Source organism: Tympanuchus pallidicinctus, unplaced genomic scaffold, assembly GCF_026119805.1.
Source record: "Tympanuchus pallidicinctus isolate F22 unplaced genomic scaffold, pur_lepc_1.0 scaffold12, whole genome shotgun sequence".
Lineage (NCBI taxonomy): Eukaryota > Metazoa > Chordata > Aves > Galliformes > Phasianidae > Tympanuchus > Tympanuchus pallidicinctus.
In genome coordinates, this window is record NW_026294637.1 from 378,158 (window position 1) to 398,835 (window position 20,678).

At 66.6% G+C, this 20,678-nt stretch overlaps 5 protein-coding genes across 5 annotated transcripts; 3 read left to right on the top strand and 2 right to left on the bottom strand.

Moving 5' to 3' along the window:
* The first annotated feature begins 2,678 nt into the window (after window positions 1-2,678).
* ANPEP (alanyl aminopeptidase, membrane) lies at window positions 2,679-8,221 on the top strand. The gene is made up of 20 exons (XM_052671892.1): window positions 2,679-3,555; window positions 3,759-3,901; window positions 3,972-4,108; window positions 4,185-4,311; window positions 4,400-4,554; window positions 4,626-4,739; window positions 5,048-5,191; window positions 5,268-5,333; window positions 5,462-5,527; window positions 5,679-5,851; window positions 5,947-6,023; window positions 6,113-6,246; window positions 6,318-6,373; window positions 6,463-6,610; window positions 6,691-6,782; window positions 6,909-7,019; window positions 7,099-7,266; window positions 7,337-7,477; window positions 7,584-7,665; window positions 7,808-8,221. The coding sequence occupies exons 1-20, from the start codon at window positions 2,948-2,950 to the stop codon at window positions 7,964-7,966; spliced, it is 2,901 nt and encodes a 966-aa protein (XP_052527852.1). The 5' UTR covers window positions 2,679-2,947; the 3' UTR covers window positions 7,967-8,221.
* Window positions 8,222-8,743: 522 nt separating this feature from the next.
* LOC128075295 (mesoderm posterior protein 2-like) lies at window positions 8,744-10,464 on the bottom strand. The gene is made up of 2 exons (XM_052671894.1): window positions 9,147-10,464; window positions 8,744-8,930 (listed from the first exon to the last, which is right to left on the bottom strand). Exons 1-2 carry the CDS (start codon window positions 10,011-10,013, stop codon window positions 8,826-8,828), a joined length of 972 nt encoding a protein of 323 aa, XP_052527854.1. The 5' UTR covers window positions 10,014-10,464; the 3' UTR covers window positions 8,744-8,825.
* Window positions 10,465-12,283: 1,819 nt separating this feature from the next.
* Window positions 12,284-14,409, top strand: LOC128075296 (mesoderm posterior protein 1-like). The gene is made up of 2 exons (XM_052671895.1): window positions 12,284-13,801; window positions 14,179-14,409. Exons 1-2 carry the CDS (start codon window positions 12,953-12,955, stop codon window positions 14,239-14,241), a joined length of 912 nt encoding a protein of 303 aa, XP_052527855.1. The 5' UTR covers window positions 12,284-12,952; the 3' UTR covers window positions 14,242-14,409.
* An 857-nt stretch (window positions 14,410-15,266) lies between these two features.
* On the top strand, window positions 15,267-17,495 carry LOC128075519 (gonadotropin-releasing hormone II receptor-like). Its single transcript, XM_052672343.1, has 4 exons — window positions 15,267-15,476; window positions 15,848-16,468; window positions 16,654-16,858; window positions 16,998-17,495. Exons 1-4 carry the CDS (start codon window positions 15,267-15,269, stop codon window positions 17,450-17,452), a joined length of 1,491 nt encoding a protein of 496 aa, XP_052528303.1. The 3' UTR covers window positions 17,453-17,495.
* Window positions 17,496-18,670: 1,175 nt separating this feature from the next.
* On the bottom strand, window positions 18,671-20,620 carry TMED3 (transmembrane p24 trafficking protein 3). Its single transcript, XM_052671896.1, has 3 exons — window positions 20,432-20,620; window positions 19,793-20,041; window positions 18,671-19,494 (listed from the first exon to the last, which is right to left on the bottom strand). The coding sequence occupies exons 1-3, from the start codon at window positions 20,582-20,584 to the stop codon at window positions 19,258-19,260; spliced, it is 639 nt and encodes a 212-aa protein (XP_052527856.1). The 5' UTR covers window positions 20,585-20,620; the 3' UTR covers window positions 18,671-19,257.
* Window positions 20,621-20,678: the final 58 nt, after the last annotated feature.

Sequence of the window (20,678 nt, forward strand, 5' to 3'; positions counted from 1 at the left end):
CCCGGTATGCAGGGGGGACTCGTGGAGCGGGGCTGGGGGAATCCTGGCTGCAGCGAGCAGTGCCTTTTCTCCAGCCCGGTGCCGTGGTGGTCACTGGCGCAGGACGTGCCTGGCTGCACATGACAAGGAGACGTTCTGGCATCTCCGGTACGGGCTGCATCCCCACCGCCCTTTCCTGTATCCTGCTGGAGCTGGGAAGCACAGGGCTGGGTAAGTCCCGCTGCTGCTCCCTGCTGTAGTCCCGGCCTTGCCGCGCACAGGACGGGCAGGGAGAAAGGGATGGGCTGAGCCCTCGGCCCCGTCCCCACACCCAGGAGAGCTGCAGCCCCGAGCCCAGCAGCGTAGGGACCGCCCAGCACTGTGCTCCCCAGCTGCCTGCACAGGGGAAGCAAGAACTGGCGTCGGGGCCCCGTCCCAGCCCTGCGTGGCTGCCAGGTACTGACCCGCCACCAGCCGGGTGTGCTTGGCACCCATGGGCGCAGGGTTCTCAGGGTTCTCCTGAGCTCGGTTCACTTGTGGGAACTCCACTGTCCTCCAGACCCTTCGCCACTGGTGAGGAGGGGGGATGTGGGCAGATAGAGCCTGGCATGCGCCCAGCCCCTCTGCGGGCACCTGCACTGCCCAAACTGCAGTGTTTGCCCTCACCCTGCCAAGCACTGGGTGAGCCCGCTCACTCCCAGGGGAGAAACGCTCCAGCCCTGCTTCCCGGGAACTGCACAGGGCTGCCAACTGCAAATCTATCCACATCCACCCAGCCCCGCAGGCTGCTTGCAGCTGGGACAGGCGGTGCCAGGTGGGACGCAGGGAGCCGCATGGGGCACAGCATGGAGGGACATGGGGAGCCGGGTGGGACATGGGGTGCTGGGCAGGGGCTGAGCGGTGTGGCGCCCCCGAGCAGGGATGATTTGCAGGGTGCCCGGGTGCTGGGCGAGCTCAGCCTGGTGGTGTTGCTGTCGAGTGCTGCCCTGCTCCCTTCCCTGCCGCCTCTGGGGTTGAGCGTGCTGGTAAAGGCTGGTGCCCCCGAGCAGTGCCTCCCAGACAGGGCAGTGGTGCATCTGGGATGTCCCCTGTGCCCGGACCTGGGGTGCCTGCCCTGTGCCGGGCTCCGGCCCTGTGCTGGGCACACGATGTCTGTTCCGGGACCCCTTCTGCCCGCCCCCCAGCCAGCAGCCCAGGGGTTAAGGTGACGAGCAGCGGTTCAGGTTACTTCCCCTGGAGTTCGGGGAGGAAACTTTCCTCCCGCTGCCGCCCGAGTTAACGGGGCAGCGGCAGCGGGGCGGTGAGCAGCGGTCTGCGCACCGACGGGAGTCCCGGCGGCCGCGTTTCGCCGCGGCTGAGCGCGGGGCGGTGAGTGGGGCACGGATGGGGCTGGGGTCTGCCGGGGCTCCGCGGGCCGGGCGGGGGGACGGGAGCTGCGACTGCACGGGGGAATGGAGCGCGGTGTGAGCGAGGGCTCCGGGAGGGGCACGCGGAGACGGAGCGAGGGCAGCTCCGGAGGGCTGTGGGGTGTGCGTGGGGGGCTGCGGGGTGAGCCCCTGTCTGGGCGCCCCGGGGTCGGAGGTGTCGCGTCCGTGCCCGCCCGTGGGGCGATGTTTACGGGTGTGCAAGCGGGGACGCGGGCTGGGGGGCGGGCGGGGCTGGGGAGAGCTGGCAGAGGTGGGAGGAGTGCGGGGTCGAATGCCCGCAGTGCGGTGCCGAGATGTCTGTGCGGGGGGCATGGCTGCACCGCCGGGCTCCGGGCAGCCCCCCCCCCCCAGCCGTGATTCGGGGTACGGTGTTCCCCAATGCAGTGCCTTTGCAGGGCAGTGTGTACGGTGGAGCCGTGCGGGGCAGGGGATGTGCAGGGAAGTGGTGCTGCTCCTCAGGCTCAGAGATATGCATCTGGGAGCTGCTGGGCACAGGTCACAGTGTTGGGCACAGCGGGGAGCTGCAGTGCCTTGAGGACACCGCTCAGCCCCTGCCCTGCTTTGCCCTCTGTTCCTGTACCCCTGCCAGCTGTACCAGCCCGGGTCACACCACTGGAGGTATCAGTCCTTGGGAAAACGAGTTTCTATTCCCATTGTGAGGTGCACACAATGTTTTCTCTTCCCCACCTTGCCCTGCATGGGGACTTTGCTCCTTTGTCTTTGGCTGTGCCCACGGGAGCCCTGGGCAGAGCTCAGGGGGATCGGCCCAGCAATGCTGGGGCTCCTCTCCCATGCAGGCAGGTGCACGAGGAAGGTGTGCCCTGGTCACGAGCCACTTGCAGCGCGCCTGGCCCGGTGCCTTTGCTCAGCTCCCAGCTGGGAGGCGCAGGCCAAACTGAGCCCCCAGGCCCACCAGCATTCTCCCAGCTGTGTGCTGTGCGGGTTGGGATCCCCAGCTCAGGGGCACATGGGGAGCTGCCGGGCACGGTATGGCCAGTCTGTGCGGGGTATGTGAGTGCTGGAGTTTGAACTCCCAGCGCACACCTGTTAATGCAGCCCTGGGCTTTGAGAGGCAGGGGAGTTCCTCCCTGGCTCTGAGGACCCCCAGCTGCGATGCCGTGCTCTCCCTGCCTGCACGGGGGGCCCTGGCTGTGCCCTTGCTGAGGGCCAGCACCCGCCCTGCTGCACCGCTTTCCCTACGGTGAGGTGGGGATGCGGCTGCTGGCTGTGACCCCTCTCTGTCCCTCCTTTTGCAGGGCCACACCGCTGCCCTGGAGGGATGCCGGGAGCCCTGGCCCGGAGCCATGCCCGCTCCTGTGCCCATCCCTGGAGGTGCAGCCCTGAGCTCCCGCAGTGCCCCAGTGCTTGGGATTAGCGCAGCTGCAGTGCGGGGAGGCGGGTGGGTGGAAGGCTCATCCTGAGCCTCATGGTCTTTTAATTGTTCACCCATTAACTTGGACTAATAAACCCTGTGGAAGCAAGAGGCTAAAAGCCGTGCCAGCCCAGCACAGCTCCTCTGCACGCCGCTCCGCAGCCTCGCCATGGCAGCCGGCTTCTTCATCAGCAAGAGCGTGGGCATCGTGGGCATCGTGCTGGCATTGGGTGCCGTGGCCACCATCATTGCGCTGTCTGTGGTGTATGCACAGGAGAAGAACAAATCGTCAGGAGGCAGCGGCAGCACCGACATCACCACCACCACCACCACCACCACCACCACCACCACCACCACTGCCCCCAACAACCCCTGGAACCGCTGGCGGCTGCCGACGGCGCTGAAGCCGGAGAGCTACGAGGTGACGCTGCAGCCCTTCCTGATGCCCGATGCCAACAACATGTACATCTTTAGGGGCAACAGCAGCGTGGTCTTCACCTGCGAGGAAGCCACCGACCTGATCCTGATCCACAGCAACAAGCTGAACTACACGCTGCAGAATGGCTTCCACGCCTCGCTGCACGCGGTGAACGGCTCCACACCGCCCGCCATCAGCAACACGTGGCTGGAGACCAACACGCAGTACCTGGTGGTGCAGCTGGCCGGGCCGCTGCAGCAGGGCCAGAGCTACCGCCTCTTCAGCAACTTCACCGGGGAGCTGGCAGACGACCTGGCTGGATTCTACCGCAGCGAATACACCGAGGGCAACGTCACCAAGTAGGCGCAAGGCTGGCGGGGAGGGAGCATGGTGCTGCGGGGGGAGGTGGCTGCGGTGCCAGGAGCCTCTCCATGAGTGCAGGCTGCCTGTGTGCACGTGCCCTTGTGAGCGGGCAGGGGACTCTGGCTCCTCATGGGCTGTCAGCCCCTTGGCAGAGGGGACGAGAGCCCGGGCACCGCGGTGCTGATGGGTTCGCTTGCAGGGTGGTGGCCACCACGCAGATGCAGGCCCCTGATGCGAGAAAAGCCTTCCCCTGCTTTGATGAGCCGGCCATGAAGGCCGTCTTCACGGTGACGATGATCCACCCCTCCGATCACAAGGCCATCTCCAACATGCCTGCCAACAGTGAGTGGGGCGGGGGAGCTCTGTGCCGGGTGGGCGGGCGGGCGGCTGAGCTGCTCCGTGCTCCCTGCAGACACCTACCAGCTGGAGATGGATGGGCAGAGCTGGAACGTCACCCAGTTCAACCCCACGCCCAAGATGTCCACCTACCTGCTGGCCTTCATCGTCAGCCAGTTTGACTGTGTAGAAAATGACACTGGGGAGGTGCAGGTGAGCCGAGCGCCGTCCCGCGCACCCAAGGCGCAGCCAGGGCAGCAGCTGAGCCCGGCACCATCTCTCCTCTCAGATCCGCATCTGGGGCCGCCCCGCAGCCATCGCTGAAGGGCAGGGCGAATACGCGCTCGAAAAGACCGGACCCATCCTCAGCTTCTTTGAGAAGCACTACAACACTGCATACCCGCTGCCCAAGTCCGGTGGGTGCGGGGGCCGTGGGGCCGTGCTGTGCTGCTGGCAGCTGCTCCAGCTGCGGCCATGTGCCAATGGCGCCTCTCCATCCTCCAGATCAGGTCGCCCTGCCCGACTTCAACGCGGGCGCGATGGAGAACTGGGGACTGGTCACCTACCGGGAGAACTCGCTGCTCTATGACAACGCCTACTCCTCCATTGCCAACAAGGAGCGCGTGGTGACCGTCATCGCCCACGAGCTGGCCCATCAGGTACCTGCCGGGCCCCTGCTCGCCCCTGGAGCCACGGTGCCCCGCTGACAGGGCGCTCTACTCCTCTGCAGTGGTTTGGGAACCTGGTGACGCTGCGGTGGTGGAACGACCTGTGGTTGAACGAGGGCTTTGCCTCCTACGTGGAGTACCTGGGCGCAGACTCAGCAGAGCCCACCTGGAACATTGTGAGTGCTGGTCCCAGCGACGTGGGGCATAGGGAGTGTGTATGGGACTTGGGGCACGTGTGTGGGGCTCAGAGTAGAGTTATACTGTACAGAGCACGGGTATGCTGTGTAGAGCACAGGTATGGGATGTGGGGCATGCGTCTGGGGCCTGGAGCATGGGTGTGGGGCATGAGGCACGGGAGACAAGTATGTGGCACAAGGCATGGGCATGGGGATACGAGGCAAGGGCACGGGCACCCCCTGCTGCCCAGCGCCCAGGTGCTGCCCTGCTGCAAGTGCTGCGCTGATGGCTGCACCGACCCCCGCAGAAAGACCTGATGGTGCTGAATGAGTTGCACTCGGTGATGGCGACCGATGCCCTGACCACCTCCCACCCGCTCACCTTCAGCGAGGATGAGATCAACACCCCAGCAGAGATCAGCGAGGTCTTTGACAGCATCGCCTACAGCAAGGTGGGTGCTCAGCATCGGGCAGCGCGAGGTCCCCGGCGGTCGCTGTGTGCTCAGAGCCTCACTGCTGTCTCCGCAGGGAGCGTCGGTGCTGCGGATGCTCTCTGACTTCCTCACTGAAGACGTGTTCAAGGAGGGGCTGCAGGTGAGCTGAGGGTTGCTGGGCTGCGTTGTGGTGCATGTGTCTGCGGCAGGCGGTCTTTTTCCCCTCCCTGGGGCTCCACGGGGCTCCTCTGCCCCTCCCCACCCAGCTCTCCTGGTGCTCTCCTGCAGTCCTACCTCCACACCTTTGCCTACGGAAACACCGTGTACACAGACCTGTGGGAGCACCTGCAGGAGGTATGAGCGGAGTGGGCAGCCCTCCGTGCTGCTCCCACCCTCCCCACCCCCTCCGGGTCCAGTGGCTGCATTCCCCCCTGGGAGAGGGGTTCGGTTCCTGCATGGGGCCGGGCCCCACAGCACCGGGGAACACTGCCAACACCTCTCACAGGCTGTCAACAACAACAGCGTGCCTCTGCCCAACACCATCAGTAACATCATGGACCGCTGGACGCTGCAGATGGGTTTCCCTTTGGTGACTGTTGACACGCTCACCGGCAGCGTCAAGCAGAGCCACTTCCTTCTCGACTCCAACTCCACAGTGGAGAGACCTTCCGTGTTCAAGTGAGTGGGGCTGGGACTGTGGTGCTGTGGAGTGTGGAGGGGATGGGGGGGGTGGGTGGTGAGAAATGGCTGTTGGCCTTGTGTCCCCTGCACAGCTACACCTGGATTGTCCCCATCACCTGGATGACGCCTAGCAGAACTGGGGACAGGTATTGGCTGGTGAACGTCTCAGGTATGGTGCTGGGGTCTGGGCTGGGGACTCGCTGCCCCCCCATGTGCTGGTGGGTTCGGGGCAGGAGCAGAACCCCTCTGCCCACACAGACATCAACAGCAACTTCAGTGTGGGCAGCTCCACCTGGCTCCTGCTGAACCTCAATGTCAGCGGCTACTTCCGCGTCAACTACAACCAGGAGAACTGGGATCAGCTCCTGCAGCAGCTCTCCAACAACCACCAGGTACGTGGGACTCCCATCCCACACGCCCCACGCTGGCGCTGCCCTGTGGCACCGCCTCTGCTCTCCCCCAGGTCATCCCCGTCATCAACCGGGCGCAGATCATCGATGATGCCTTCAACCTGGCCAGGTGAGCGGGGCGGCTGGGCGGCACGCGGTGGGATGCACGGCACGGGTGGCACAGGGGTGGATCTCCACGCTGCCATCTCCCCGCTGCAGGGCACTGCAAGTCGATGTGACGTTGGCACTGAATACCACGCGCTTCCTGAGCGGGGAGACAGAGTACATGCCTTGGCAGGCAGCGCTCAGCAACCTGCAGTACTTCCAGCTGATGTTCGACCGCAGCGAAGTGTTCGGGCCCATGAGGGTGAGCGCAGCCCCAGGGGGTGCTGAGGGCTGGGGCTGCTGCGGGGGCTGCATGCTGAGCCCTGCCCACCCGCCCTGCAGAAATACATCCAGAAGCAAGTGACTCCGCTCTTTGAGCACTATAAGAACGTCACCAGCAACTGGACAACCATCCCTGTCAACCTGATGGATCAGTGAGTGCCGCAGAGCTCTGGGCTGCCTGCTGCCCTGTGCGCGGTGCGGCGCTCGCCCCCCATGTGGCCAGTGGGTGCCGGAGGCTGTGCGCCCATCCCAGCCCCGCGGGCTGCTCTCTCCCCCAGGTACAACGAGATCAATGCCATCAGCACAGCCTGCTCCTACAGCATCTCTGAGTGCCAGGAGCTGGCCACCGAGCTCTTCAACCAGTGGAAGAACAACGTCAGCAACAACCCGTGAGTGCTGCAGTGCCGTGGCTGGGCAGAGAGGCTGGGCACAGCGAGGGCTCCGTGCTGAGACATCTCTCCCCGACAGCATTGCCCCGAACCTGCGCTCTGCCATCTACTGCAGCATCGTGGCCACAGGAGGGGAGGAGGCGTGGGACTTCATATGGGAGCGCTTCCTCGAGGCTCCTGTGGTGTCCGAGGCCGACAAGCTGCGCACGGCCCTGACCTGCAGCACTGAACCCTGGATCCTCCAGCGGTGGGTGCAGGGCTGGGGGGGACCCGGCTCTGCCCCTGCAGCCTCTCACCTGGCAGCTCCCCCCACCCAGGTACCTGCAGTACACCCTTGACTCCACCAAGATCCGCAGGCAGGACGCCACCTCCACCATCAACAGCATCGCCAGCAACGTGGTGGGGCAGCCGCTGGCCTGGGACTTCATCCGAGGCAACTGGAAGACACTTTTCAGCCAGTGAGCACTGCGTGGGGCGGGGAGCAGCAGCAGCAGCAGTTGCCTGTGTGCCGGGGGGGACGCTGGGCAGCTCCAACACGGCTCAGCCATCTGTCCTGTCCCCCAGGTACGGCGGCGGCTCCTTCTCTTTCTCCCGGCTGATTACAGCCGTCACCCAACGCTTCAACACGGAGTTTGAGCTGCAGCAGGTGAGCGGCTGCCAGCTGGCACCTCTGCACCCGGGTCCCTCTGTCCCACCGAGCCCTGCGTGTGCCCTGCTCCGCTTGCCGTCGCGGTGTGCTCGCTGCGGGGTCCCCCCGCCTCCCCAGCCCTTCTGTCCCTCCCTCGCAGCTGGAGCAGTTCAAGGCAGACAACCAGGACGTCGGCTTCGGCTCGGGGACGCGCGCCCTGGAGCAGGCGCTGGAGCGGACCAGGACCAACATCAACTGGGTGAATGCGAACAAGGAGGTCGTGCTCGCCTGGTTCAGCGCCGAGACCGCCTCCAGCTAAGTCTGCTCTGCGCACCGCCGCGCCGCGGGGTCCGCCGTCGCTCCCCGAAGCCGCTCCGGCCGCTCTCCCGCTCCGTCCCCGTCCCGCGCCCACCCCGGAGCGCTGCCGCCCGCCGCCCCGGCCCGCCCGGCCGAGCCCTTTGCTGCTCGTGACGGGAAGCGCCCGGCGCCTGGATGATGGGCGGGGGGCACGGGGCCGGGCACAGCGAGGGCTCGTGCCAGACGTGGGGTCTCGTAAATAAAGAGGTGCACGGGAGCGCGGTGTGGCAGCGGCTGCGAAGCTGAGCGGGGCTGGGGCAGGAAATGGCTGGAGCGGAGGTTGTTAGGATCCCGGTGCTAAGTGGCTCCGGGGGCTGCGCCGACGCCAGCGCTCGGCCTCTCCGTCTGACGGCTGCGTGTGAGCTCGGCAGCGGCGCTGCGGGGGGGGGGGGTGGCGCAGCTCCTCGAGCCCCAACCCCAAACCCTCGTGGGTGCAGAAAGGAGGGGGGGGGTCGGCGGGTGGATGGGCGCCGTGCCCCGGCGATCGGTGGGACTTGGGCAGGTGGAGGGCTGAGGGAGACCAGAAATGGGGTCCCTCTGTCACTCCAGCTCTGGGGACGTCTCTGAGCTGTGGGACAGTACAACAAGCCCCGAGACTGGGGGCAGCACATCGAGGTGTGTAATGTGGAAGTGAAGGCTGAACATTGCCCTCCCACAACCCCCCCCCCCGGGGCCCCATTCCCTGTCGGAACGCAGTGATCAGGAGCCCCGCAATAACCAAAGGCAAAGTGCAGCAGTGCACAGCAGCTTTAATGAGGAGCCTCTCCCAGTGTCCCGCAGTGCCCCTTGGCACTGTCCCCATGCTGTGTCATCAGCTGTCATCAGCTCCACCACCCCCAGCACCGTGCGGGGCTGCAGCCGGGCAGGACAGGGGTCCCGTGGACGTCGGAGGAGATGAACAGGTCCTGGTCCAGGGGGCTGCCGATCTGCAGAAAGGCTGAGTGTCAGGCGGCTGCGTGGGGCAGTGCTGTGGCCATGTGCATGCATCCTGGGCTGGCTCTGCATCTCGGTGTGCTTTGTGCTGTGCCCCCACCCCATGCAGTCACCCTGGTCATGGCACACACGTGCACTGCAAGAGCATCCTCCATCCCACCCCACCACATCCCAGACTCCACCGTCAGCCCGCATGCACCCGTGTGTACCTGAGAGCCGCATGTGTGGAGTCCTGAAGGTCCCATGGCCTTTGCTCTCATCCCAGGATACAGGGAGGGGGCTGCGGGCTCCGTGCAGCAGGAGGGACCTGTCCTGGTGCCTGTGGTTGCTGCGCATCTCCGCGGGGGCTCCATCAGGGTCGCTGCTCTGATGCTGCACAGCGGTGATGGTGAGGGCTGTGACATAAAGCCCGGCGTCCCGTGCAGCTCCGGGGGGGTCCCCGCGGTGGGGCTGTAGGACGGTGGTGACCAGAGCCCCATCCCCACGTCAGGAACCACGTGCAGCTGCGGACGGGTCTCCAACACGGGGCCGTTGGAGAGCGACCCCCAGGTCCCCGTCCCCGCATCCAGAGCCCCGCGCAGCTCTGGGGGGGTCCCCCAACCCTCCGAGCCGGGGGGCGAATTCTCCTGCGGGGCTGGGGAGCGCGGCCGGGGCTGCGGGGGCTGGCAGCAGCCCAGGCCCCCGGGGCAGAGCGGGCAGCGGCGGGCGGCCGCCCCGCGGCGCAGTAGCAGCACCTCCTCACTGAGGCCCAGCAGCGCCGAGAGGTGGGCGATGTAGCGCGTGGCGAGGCGCAGGGTCTCGATCTTGGTGAGGCTCTGCCCGGCGGGCGCCAGCGCGGGTGGCAGGTAGTGCCGCAGCCGGTGCATGGCCTGCGCCAGCCGCCGCATCCGCAGCTTCTCCCTCTCGCTGGCGCTCTGCCGTGAGCCCCCGGCCGCCCCTGATCCCCTCCTGCCCGCCGGACCCCCGCACCGCCGCAGCCCGGACCCGCCGCTGGGTCTGCAGAGCTCCCCGGTTGGTGTCGGGGTGGTGGCTGTTGGGGTCTGGAGGCTGCGGGGTGGCAGTGGGGACCCGGCCATGGCGGGCTCCGCTCTGGGGCTGCGCACGTCTGGGGGTCCTTGGGCAGCCCTGGCTTTATGTGGGCCCAAGGTGTGAGGTGGCAATTCTGTGGCCACCTGGAGGTGTCAAAACCTACATGGTGTGGGCTGGGACTGGACCGGGAGCCTGGGAAAGCCGGACCCATTTGCGGAGGTGTCAGTTCTGACTCCTGCAGCCCTTAATTGTCACTGCCCAGTGCTGGGAAGTGTGCAAGGACCAATTCACACGGTCGTGAGAGATGCTAACGTGCCGACCAGCCCTGCCAGCACCCGCACTGCGGCACGGCACTATGGGGCAGCGAGGCCTTGACCTTCCATTGCCAGCATCCCTGGCATCCCCGCACCACTCTGCCTCTTGCGTGGCTGAGAGATGGGGGTCCTGAGTGTCTCTGCATCCAGCCATGCTGCTTCAGTGTCCCTGACTTTGTGTTATGCTGCTTACATGCAACTCGGCACACTATCTGTGTGATTGTGGACACGCAGTGAGCCATGCTGCTTGCCCAGCTGTGGCAAACCCCAGGCCCTGACCCCAGGATGTGGGCAGCACTGTGGTGAGGTGCTCCAGGGCACAGGTCCTGCCTGCGGCCTTTGGGCTCAGCCAGTAGAACTGTGGGTAGGAGATCCTGGGGTTAAGAGCTGGTGCTGGGCGGGACGGTGCCAAGATGGGACGGGAGCTGCAGGAGTGCTCAGGTTTGGATCTGGGTTCCTGGCCTCCAAAATCTATCCCTGCACCCTCAGCGCAGTGCCCTGTGCTGCACTCCATCAGCACAGCATGGAGGGAGCAGGGGATCCCGGCTGCCCAATAGGGAGCTGCAGGCACTGCTCTGCAGGGGCTCTGACCCCAGCCCCGGCCGTGCTCCAGCACTTGTCTAAACACTGAGGGAGGTGGGAAGTGCCTGCCCAGCAGGGCCGCAAAACTCATTACCTGGGAGCTCGTCAGCTAATGAGACACAGGAGGGGGTCTGGGAACAGGGGGGAGCAGTTGTGGGACTGCGCAGGGGGATGTGTGGGGAAGGGGCTGTGCCCAAGGCTGTGCCCAAGGCTGTGGAGCTCCCTCTGAGTGCCCCCAAACAGCCCTCTGCGCTTCTGGGCTGGATCCTCTGCAGACCCCCAGGTCCCCAGTGCAGCTGCAACCCTGCGGGTGTGCAGCTGGTGTCAGGAGCCTGAGCACAGAGCTGTACAGCATTCCAGCGTGCTCAGACCTCGGATGGGACGGCGCAGGGGCACTTCTTCCACCGAGGGCAGAGGAACAGCTGGGAAATCACCAACATTTATCCGCTGCGTCTGTGGCATCCGCAGGGTGAAAAATGCTGTGTCCTTGTGGCACCCGGCTGGTGGCACACAGCCTGAAGCAGGGTGGCGGGTGCCTGGGCGCCCTGCGGTGATGTGCCCTGCCAGCACAGCGTGCACCAGGGTGTGCGTGGCTCCAGCAGTGCTGGGCACAGTGCGTGGTGGGCAGGGAGCGCCTGCTGTGTCGGCGCTGCTGTGTGCTCAGGTGCAGTGACACCCACACAGTGTGACTGCTGAGGGATGGAGATCCAGTATTGGTGCTGCCCAGCGTGGCGAGGAGTGCGGATGTGCCGCGGCCCCACCGGGGGTGACTGATAGGCAGGGCTGATGTCACCACCTCCATGTCACAGCATGCGCGGGGAAAACCGAATGACTTTCATGTGACCGTTGCTGATGAAGCGGTGGCTCACGCAGTCCCATCGCCAGCACTTCCCCGTGGAGCGGCGCACCCCGTGACCGCAGCTGGTTCCGTGCCTCGTGCCCGGCTCCGTGCCCTGCGCGCAGAGAGGCTGAGCACCCCCGCTATCAGGGGCTGCGCACGTCCTGCCCTGGGGGCTGCGTGCGCTGCTTCACCCCGTGCCACGCAGGAGCCGTCCCAGCGCACGGCCAGGCTGCGCCGCTGACGTGCAGCTGCGGTGCGGTGGGGCCGCGCAGCGGCACAGGGATGCTCTCCCCCCCGGCCTTCCAGGCGCTCTCCCTGATCTGTTTTCCTTCCCGCGCGGTGCCGCGTTTCCCTGGAAACCTTTACACCCGCAGCGCGCGACTCCTGCGCGGGGCCTGGGAACGCGGCGGGGGGCCCCCTCCCAGCCCCCTCCCAGCCCCCGGAGCGGGGACAGGGCCACGAATGCCGGGAGGGGCCGGGGTCTGTGGGGCTGTGCCGCCTGCGGGTGCTACTGCAGGGACTGGAGATCGGGACTGGGGCAGCAGGGTCAGAGCTGCTGTGGGATATGGGGGCAGGCGGGAGTCGGGGGTGCAGCGCAGGGGCTGTCAGTCACAGCAATGGACTTTGGGCACCGGGTGTAGGCAGAGCCGGGCGGCTCCGCAGGCGTCAGGGCTCATTAGTACCAGCATGTGAAATGCCATTAGCGGGACTGCAGGGGGGCCTGGGCAAAGCCCGCTGCCCCGGCTGAGGGTGGCGACACGGTGCTGGACCCACCCTGGCCCGTAGGTCACACTGGGGAGCAGGATGGGCTGGAACAGCGCGGTGCTGGGCTCTGGGACTACCGGACCGAGGACGCGAGGGGACAGAGAAAAGTGCCAGCCCCACTGTGTCTGCAGGACGCGTTGCACCGCAGAGCTCGCAGCGCGCAGCCCGCTGCCGGCCGAGCAGCCGAGCCCATCGCACGCACCCTGCGGCAGACCGCACCGCAGACCCCGCGTGCATCCCTGCTGGGGGGGCTCCCCCGGCCCCGGGCCAGAGCCGGTGCTGGGATGCGGGCAGTGCCGGGGGGTGAAGCGCGGAGCAGCTTCACACCACCGGGGTAAAAATCCTCACCCGCCTGTTCAAAGGACGGCTGCCCTCGCCCCCCGCCTTTGAAGTGCTGCCGACGCCGGCCACGGAGGTGCCGCTTCACACCTCCGGCCCGGCATAAAGCCGGGGCTCCGGGGCCGGCGGCTCTCAGCCCTCAGCCATGGCCCACCAGGCAGCTCCCGGCCTCGCGCTCCGCACCGCGTCTCCGCTGCACGACTGGGGTCTCCCCGCAGTGCCTGAGCCCGAGGGCTACAGCAGCAGCTCGCCGGCACCCTCACCCGACTCCTGCGGCCTCTCACCCCCTGCCAGGGCACCGCGCCGCGGTCCGGCGGGCAGGAGGGGATCAGGGGCGGCCGGGGGCTCACGGCAGAGCGCCAGCGAGAGGGAGAAGCTGCGGATGCGGCGGCTGGCGCAGGCCATGCACCGGCTGCGGCACTACCTGCCGCCCGCGCTGGCGCCTGCCGGGCAGAGCCTCACCAAGATCGAGACCCTGCGCCTCGCCACGCGCTACATCGCCCACCTCTCGGCGCTGCTGGGCCTCAGCGAGGAGGTGCTGCTACTGCGCCGCGGGGCGGCCGCCCGCCGCTGCCCGCTCTGCCCCGGGGGCCTGGGCTGCTGCCAGCCCCCGCAGCCCCGGCCGCGCTCCCCAGCCCCGCAGGAGAATTCGCCCCCCGGCTCGGAGGGTTGGGGGACCCCCCCAGAGCTGCGCGGGGCTCTGGATGCGGGGACGGGGACCTGGGGGTCGCTCTCCAACGGCCCCGTGTTGGAGACCCGTCCGCAGCTGCGCGTGGTTCCTGACGTGGGGATGGGGCTCTGGTCACCACCGTCCTACAGCCCCACCGCGGGGACCCCCCCGGAGCTGCACGAGGCTCTCGCCTCCGACGTGTCCTCCTGGCCATTCTCTCCTCACTGTGCAGTGGCAGGGACCTCTTCAGACCCCCCCAGTGACCCCATCTTCGACACAGGGCTGCTGCTGCCAGACTTTGTGGATGCAGAGATGGTCACCCAGGTATGTGCGTGGCCGTGGAGCTGGGATACTGATGTGGGGCTGGGCACAATCTCTCTGGTGGGTGCTCAGAGTGCTCCTGTGGTGTGTGGAAGTGGTGTTGGGGTCACAGTGATGTAGTCTGGGATTGGGAATGGAGAGGACCTCCCTCTACCCTATGGCACGTGTATGTGGGGTGCTTGGTTCCTTCAGCTGCTCCCACCCTTCCTTGCATCGTTTGGGCTCCTATCAGCTAGCACAGAGCCCTGCTGGTACCTGAGTGGGTGCCCTCCTGACGGTGGGCTCTGCCAGCCCCTAATGCTGCTGACCCACACCCAGCCCTGCCCTGCATCCCTGCCCTGGCATCAGTGCTTTCCTCACCGATTCTCTCTTCCCCACAGGACATCTCAGCAGATCTGCTCTCTCTGCTGGAGGCTCTGCTCCCACCGCAGCCCCAGGACTGAGCCACGCACCATCGGACGCCCACGACTTGCAGGACCCAGGGAGACGTGTGTCCCCCCTTGGACAGCAAGGGGGTGGTGAAAGCAAGGTGCTTGGAGCCCGGATCCATGCTGGCTGAGACTGTACATAATATACTGTGACTGTACATAAATAAACCCCTTTGCCCACTCTGACTGTCGCCACGTGGCCATTCCTGCAGCAACTGCTGGGCGCGGGATGGGTGCAACATGCACAGCCGTCATGCTGGGGCTGAGAGGACAGCTGAGCTGGGGAAACTGCACCAGGGCATCTCTCTGGGCATGGGCAGGGGCTGTGACACAGAGCCAGCACCGTTGCGGGGCCCTGAGCCGGCAGCGTGCAGCTGGGGACAGCATCTGGGAAAGCAATTGCCGGGAGGTATCAGGACAGACACCTCCAGCTCTGGGAATGGAGCTCACCAGCACTGCCCAGGTGCGGCTCAGTGACAGCTGAGCGATGTCCGCACCCCGTGCCCGGAGCCTGGGAGGGCCCCACGTCGCAGGGTCACCTGGGGGCCGCACCCCGCCGAGCTGGAGACCCCGCGGGTCCCGGGTGGAGGGCGGGTACTCGGCTGCAGGGGATCCCCGAGGTTCGGGCTGTCGGGCGGTGCGGAGCCCCATCCCGGGACTGGCGGGCAGATGCTAACGCGCACCGGGGTCCCCGGGGCAGGAGGTCTGCAGGGCTAATGAGCCCCGCTTATCTGTGAAATGACTGAGGTGACTTGCTAATTACGGTAATGCCCTCCGCCTGGGAGACGCAGCCTTTGAGATGCAAAAGAGCCGCGTTCCCCTCCCCCAGCCCGCAGCCCTGGTCCTACGGAGGAGCCGGGAGATGGGACCTGCGCATCTTCGGGTCCCCACCAACGATGCACTCCAAAGCAACGAGCACTGTGCACCCCACACACACGGCTCTGCAGCAGCAACCCCAGCTCCGGGCACCCCGCAGCGCCTGGATGCAGGCCTGTCGGGCTGGTAACACACCGTGTTCCTTTGTGCACATGTCTGCGTGCATGAGGCTGTTCACGCTCATCCGTGTGTGGGTGATGCGGGGTAAAGGACGGAGTCGTTCCATGCAGGTTGGCTACGTCAAGGAGCAACCTGAGCTGCCAAGGGCAGCAGCCGGTGGGGTGCTGGGCGGGAGCGGAGGTGACTGCAGGCAGCAGAGTGCTGCAGTGCCGGCCCTGCTGCCCGCGTCCCGGCTGGCTGCAGCTGGTGCCAATGTGGGAGCACTGGGAGCAGCGAGTGGGTGGTGTTTGAGCAGCCCTGACATGGCCCGGCTCGGCGGGGGAACGGGGCAGGATGCTGCTGCTGCAGGTGAGGTGTGCAGGGAGATGGGTGCAGGGAGCATGGGGTGCTTCACCAAAGGGCTCCTGCACCGGGGAGTGCCTTTGTCCCTGAGTAGGACCACGAGGGATGTTCTGGAGTGGGGTGGACAGGGCGGCAGCGATGGCCTGGGGCAGGCAGGGGGCAGGGGAGGCTGAGACCGCTTCCCCATGCTTACCTGCGATGCCGGAATCCCACAGTTCTCTGGGTGCCGGGGCTGCAGATGGGAATGCCGAGAGCTGAGGTGGGCTTCTGGGTGGGTCGGTAGGTCACCCCCTCCCCTGAACACCCCCAGCCCTGCGCGGGCCGCGCTGCCCATCTGCCTATTGCAGCAGGAGGGGGCTGGCTGGACCCAGGCCCCGAGGCGGGGAACGTCAGCACGGAGCCCTCCAGCAGCACGTCCCACCCCAAGCAGGGCTGTGCCTGGAGCCCCCGTTCCGAGGGTGCCGAGGAGCCGCTGCTGCTCCCCACCTTCTCGCCCGCGGCCCAGGCCCGCGTGGCAGCCACCTTCGTGCTCTTCGTGCTCTCGGCCGGCTGCAACGTGGCGGTGCTGCGGGCGGCGGGGGGCCGGGGGGGCGGCGGGCGCTCCCACATCCGCCTGCTGCTGCGGCACCTGGCTGCCGCCGACCTGCTGGTGACGGTGGTGGTGATGCCGTCGGATGCCGTCTGGAACATCACGCTGCAGTGGCGGGCGGGCGACCTGGCCTGCCGCCTCCTCATGTACCTGCGCCTGCTGGCCATGTACGCCTCCGCCTTCGTCACCGTCGTCATCAGCCTGGACCGGCAGGCCGCCATCCTGCGCCCGTTGGCCATCGCCCGCGCGCGCCGCAGGAACCGCGCCATGCTCCGTGCCGCGTGGATGCTCAGCGCCGCGCTCGCTGCGCCGCAGGTGCCTGCCAGCCCCACGCACCCCGCGCTCCTGGGGGCCCCGGGGGCTTCTCAGGAGTGGCAGCGCCCTGAGCCCTCGGTGCGGGGCCCAACCCTGCAGCTCAGGTGCTCTGAGACCCCTGGGTGCCTCTTGGGGAGGGGCAGGGTCTCCATCTCAACCCCGTCCCACCTCTGCTCCGCTTCCAGCTGTTCCTCTTCCACACCGTCACCCTGCACGCCCCGCACAACTTCACGCAGTGCACCACACGCGGCAGCTTCCCGCAGCCCTGGCACGAGACCCTCTACAACATGCTGAGCTTCTCCTGCCTCTTCCTGCTGCCGCTGCTCATCATGGTGTGCTGCTACACGCGCATCCTGCTCGAGATCTCCCGGCGCATGGGCTCCGGCCTCTGTGAGTGGGGCTGGCGGGGGGGCTGCGAGCAGATCCGAGTGTGCGGCCTCTGCCGGGATGGTGGGGGTCCTTGCTCCCTGCTTGGGGTGTGGTTACCACCCTGAGCCCCCCGCTCACCGGTCCCACTCCCACGTTTCAGTCTCCTCCAGGGACGTGCCGCTGCGGTGCTCTGGGAGCAACATCCCACGGGCACGGCTGCGCACGCTGAAGATGAGCCTGGTCATCGTCTCCTCCTTCATCCTCTGCTGGACCCCCTACTACCTGCTGGGGCTGTGGTACTGGTTCTGCCCACGGGCCATGCAGCAAAAGGTCCCACCATCCCTCTCCCACATCCTCTTCATCTTCGGCCTCTTCAATGCCTGCCTGGACCCCATCACCTACGGGCTCTTCACCATCCCCTTCCAGAGGCGCTGCAGTTGTCCCTGCGGGCACAACCCTGAGCCTGAGCCACCCTCCTCAGCCACGGGTTCCTTCCACTGTTCGGCCTCATCCCTGCGGGGCAGGCAGAGTACAGGGGGCACGGAGGGGCCACAGCCACCAATCGAGCTGGGGCTGCCTGCTGGGGCTAGTTCCTGCCAGAGCAGTGCGCTGTGAGCCAGGGCCGCCTGATGCCACGAAGATGGCACTCTGTGTCCGGAAGGGCACAACAGCAAGGGCAGGCGGAGGGGGCTTTGCTCCAAAATGCTTCTGTAAGTGGTAGGGCAGAGCTGCTCCTACAGCCAGGTGGGTGTGAGCCACCCCTTTTCCCTCTCTGCACCCATTTATGTTACGTGCTGGAGCACAACACAGTAATAAAGCATCCTGTGGCCATCTTGTGTTCTGCCTGCATCTGTGGACGTGGCTGCACTGGGGCTGGGGCTGGGTCGTGTAGGAACCCTGGCTGTTGTCCCCAAGGGCAGGGTGGTTCTGCCATCCCCACAGCGCTGCTGGGGGCTGCACAGAGCAGGGCTTGCAGTCCCTCTGCTCCTGTGCCAGCCCTGCACCCGCCTGCTGCTGGGGACAGGATCTGAGCTGCTGCTGAAGGTCGTTGCGAGGTGCGGGAGCCTGGCAGCGCCCAGCAGCACAGCAGCTGCTCCAAGGCCAGTGGTGCTGCCGGGGCCAGGGACGCAGCTTTGCTGCTCTGCTACTGTGGGGGCTGCAGCCCCGGCCCCAGCGTGGGCTGTGGCTGGGGTCCCTGCAAGGGTGGGGGCTGCTGGTGGGGAGAGGGCAGTAAGGCACTACTCAATGGGGTTCCCCGGATCTGGTGCATGGAATTGTGCTGTAAGTGCATTTGTCAGATCCTGCTGGACCAGCCTGGACCTGGCACAGAGTGCAAGCGGGCAGTGGATACGGGAGGAATTTGGAGCTGCCAAAATGCATCCCCTTGGATAGAGGTCTGCAGTAGGAGTCTGGCGTTACTCCAGCAGGTGCATGGGTGGGATGGGCACTGTGAGCTCTGGGCACACATCCCTGCACTCCGTTCTGCAGCAGGGCTGGACACGGCCCCAGGGTAGGCTGGGCTCTGGAGGCACCGCAAGAGCCCCACAGTTGCTGCAGGGAGCTGGGAGGGAGCTGAGCACAGAGCTGCAGTCCCCACAGGCTGGTGATGGCAGGGCTGAAGGATGGTGCTGATGCCCTGATCCCACACCATGGCTGCATGGCATGGCACTGCACCTGCAGGTGCAGCCATGCACGAGGAGCAGTGTCGTGCCAGGTCCCCAGGAGGGCAGCAGCCATGCGCAGTCGCTGACAGCACTGGGGGGATCTGGGGCACGATGGGGCAGGAGCTTGCCATGCCATGCTGGGAGCAGTGCCCAATAACAGCAGCAGGAACAGAATTGTGTGGGTTTATTGTGAAGTGGCAAAGTGGAAGGACAAAGTGGTGCTGCTGGAGCTGGCTGGGTGCTGCAGCCAGCTGCCCCTGAGGGCTACAACTAAGGGAAGGGGATGGGGCTCCGGCACGGACTCAGCTAAGTACAAAAATATCTTCTGTGGAGCATGCTGCTTACTCCTGTGGCCTAGGAAATGCTGCACAGGGAGAAGCAGACAAAATAAAGAAGCCAAGAGCCCCTGCTGAAATTTCAACATGGAAGATGCTGTGTGCGCTCAGGGCACAACCTGCCCACTGCAGGCACAGCAGGGAGCCATGCGCACGCAGCCAGATGCAAAGCCTGCAGTCTGCAGGTGGGGAGCTGACCTGGGCTGGCGGCGCACGGCCCAGAGGTGGCCTGGCACTGGTGAGGGCAGGTGACATCTTGGGGGTTGCTGCCGATATGTGTGGGGATGCTGCTGCTTGGCAGCTGTTTTGCACCCGGGCGAGCAACAGCAGCACTCCCCATGCCGTCCCCAGCCACGTCCCCGCTACAGCACCATGAAAACCCCGGCTCCCTCCTGCAGTTTGGGATGGCACAGCTGTGGCATTAGGTGCCAGCTGCACTGCTGCCCGGCCTCTTCTCAGTGAAGAAACTTTTGAGCAGCATCACTTGCCCAACGCTGACCACGAAGAGGATGACGGTTTCCCCAGCCGACCAATACGAGACGCGCCCGTTGAGGTCCTCAGCCCGGCTGCGGTCCTGCGCTTCCCGCAGGCGGTAGTGAGTCTGGGAGTCGATCACCGCGTTCAGCGCCTCGTGGATGGTGACGCAGGCAGACTCCATCTGGGGGCACAGGGATGCAGCGCCACCCACCAGGCACGGCTTGGGCAGGGGGAGGGGCGCGCTGCCGGCTCCGCCGACGCGGCTCTGCTCCAAGGGGCAGCGCCGGAGCCCGGTGGGCAACGGGACACCGCGCGGCTCAGCGAGGGCTCTGCGCCCCAGCCTGGCACCGCGGCTCCGCTCTGCCACCAGCAGGCCGGCACGGCGCTGCCTGGCAGCGGGCGCTTCTGCACTCAGCAGAGGGGAAGGGAGCGAGCGCGGTCGCACGGGGTTGTGCGTTTGGCCACGTGCTGCAACACACCTGTGTCAACGCCGTGACGCGGCTGCCCATGTCGGGCAGGATGGGCGGCTCGTCGCCCACCTGGAGGTTGAAGTAGACGGTTTTGTGGGAGAACGTGGAGAACTCATTGCTGAAGCAGAAGGTGTAGATCCCCGTGAGCTCAGCGTGGTGCGGGAAGCTGTCGTACTGCTTTTTGGTCTCCCTGTAGATGGTGCGGCCGTTGGGGTCCTCGACGTAGCAGTCGACATCGTAGTGGCCCCCGGTGATCACCTGCACAGGGAGATGTGGGCAGCACCTGCTGAACCCTGAGAACCCGGCACCACGGGCAGAGGAATGCTGCCCCAAAATGTGCCACATGCACAGCCATGCCCTGAGCAGCGCGGCACCGTGCCGCCGCAGCCCATCACGGGCAGGGGCCAGGCTGAGGGCCCACGGGCAGAATGAACGGGGGGACGGCCCCCACCACCGGGCTGGGGGACCACCGTGGGCACATCCCAAGCAGCTCTGATGTGGGCTCTGCTGGGCACGAGTCTGGGCACAGCTCCCGGGGCAGCACGGGGGGAGCGGGGCTGTGGGGGAGAGGTGCGGGGGTCGCCCTGCTTGGGGCTTTGCAGGGGCTGGGGGACACGGGTGGAGGCACGGGTAGGAGCAGGGCCGTACCTGGTAGTCCAGCGTGAACTTGAGGCCTCGGTCCAGCTCTTGGTGGAAGCACTGCTTGTCGCTGTCGGGCAGCTCGAAAGTGAGCTCGGTGCCGCTCGCGCGCAGAGCGCCCAGCAGCAGGGCCAGCGCCCAGCCCCGCGCCCAGCCCCGCATCCCGCCCGCCCCGCACCGCACCGCGCCGCTCGGCCCCGCGCTCGCCCCGCCCGGGGCCGTCCCTCCCTGACGTGGCGGCACCGCGGCGCTTCCG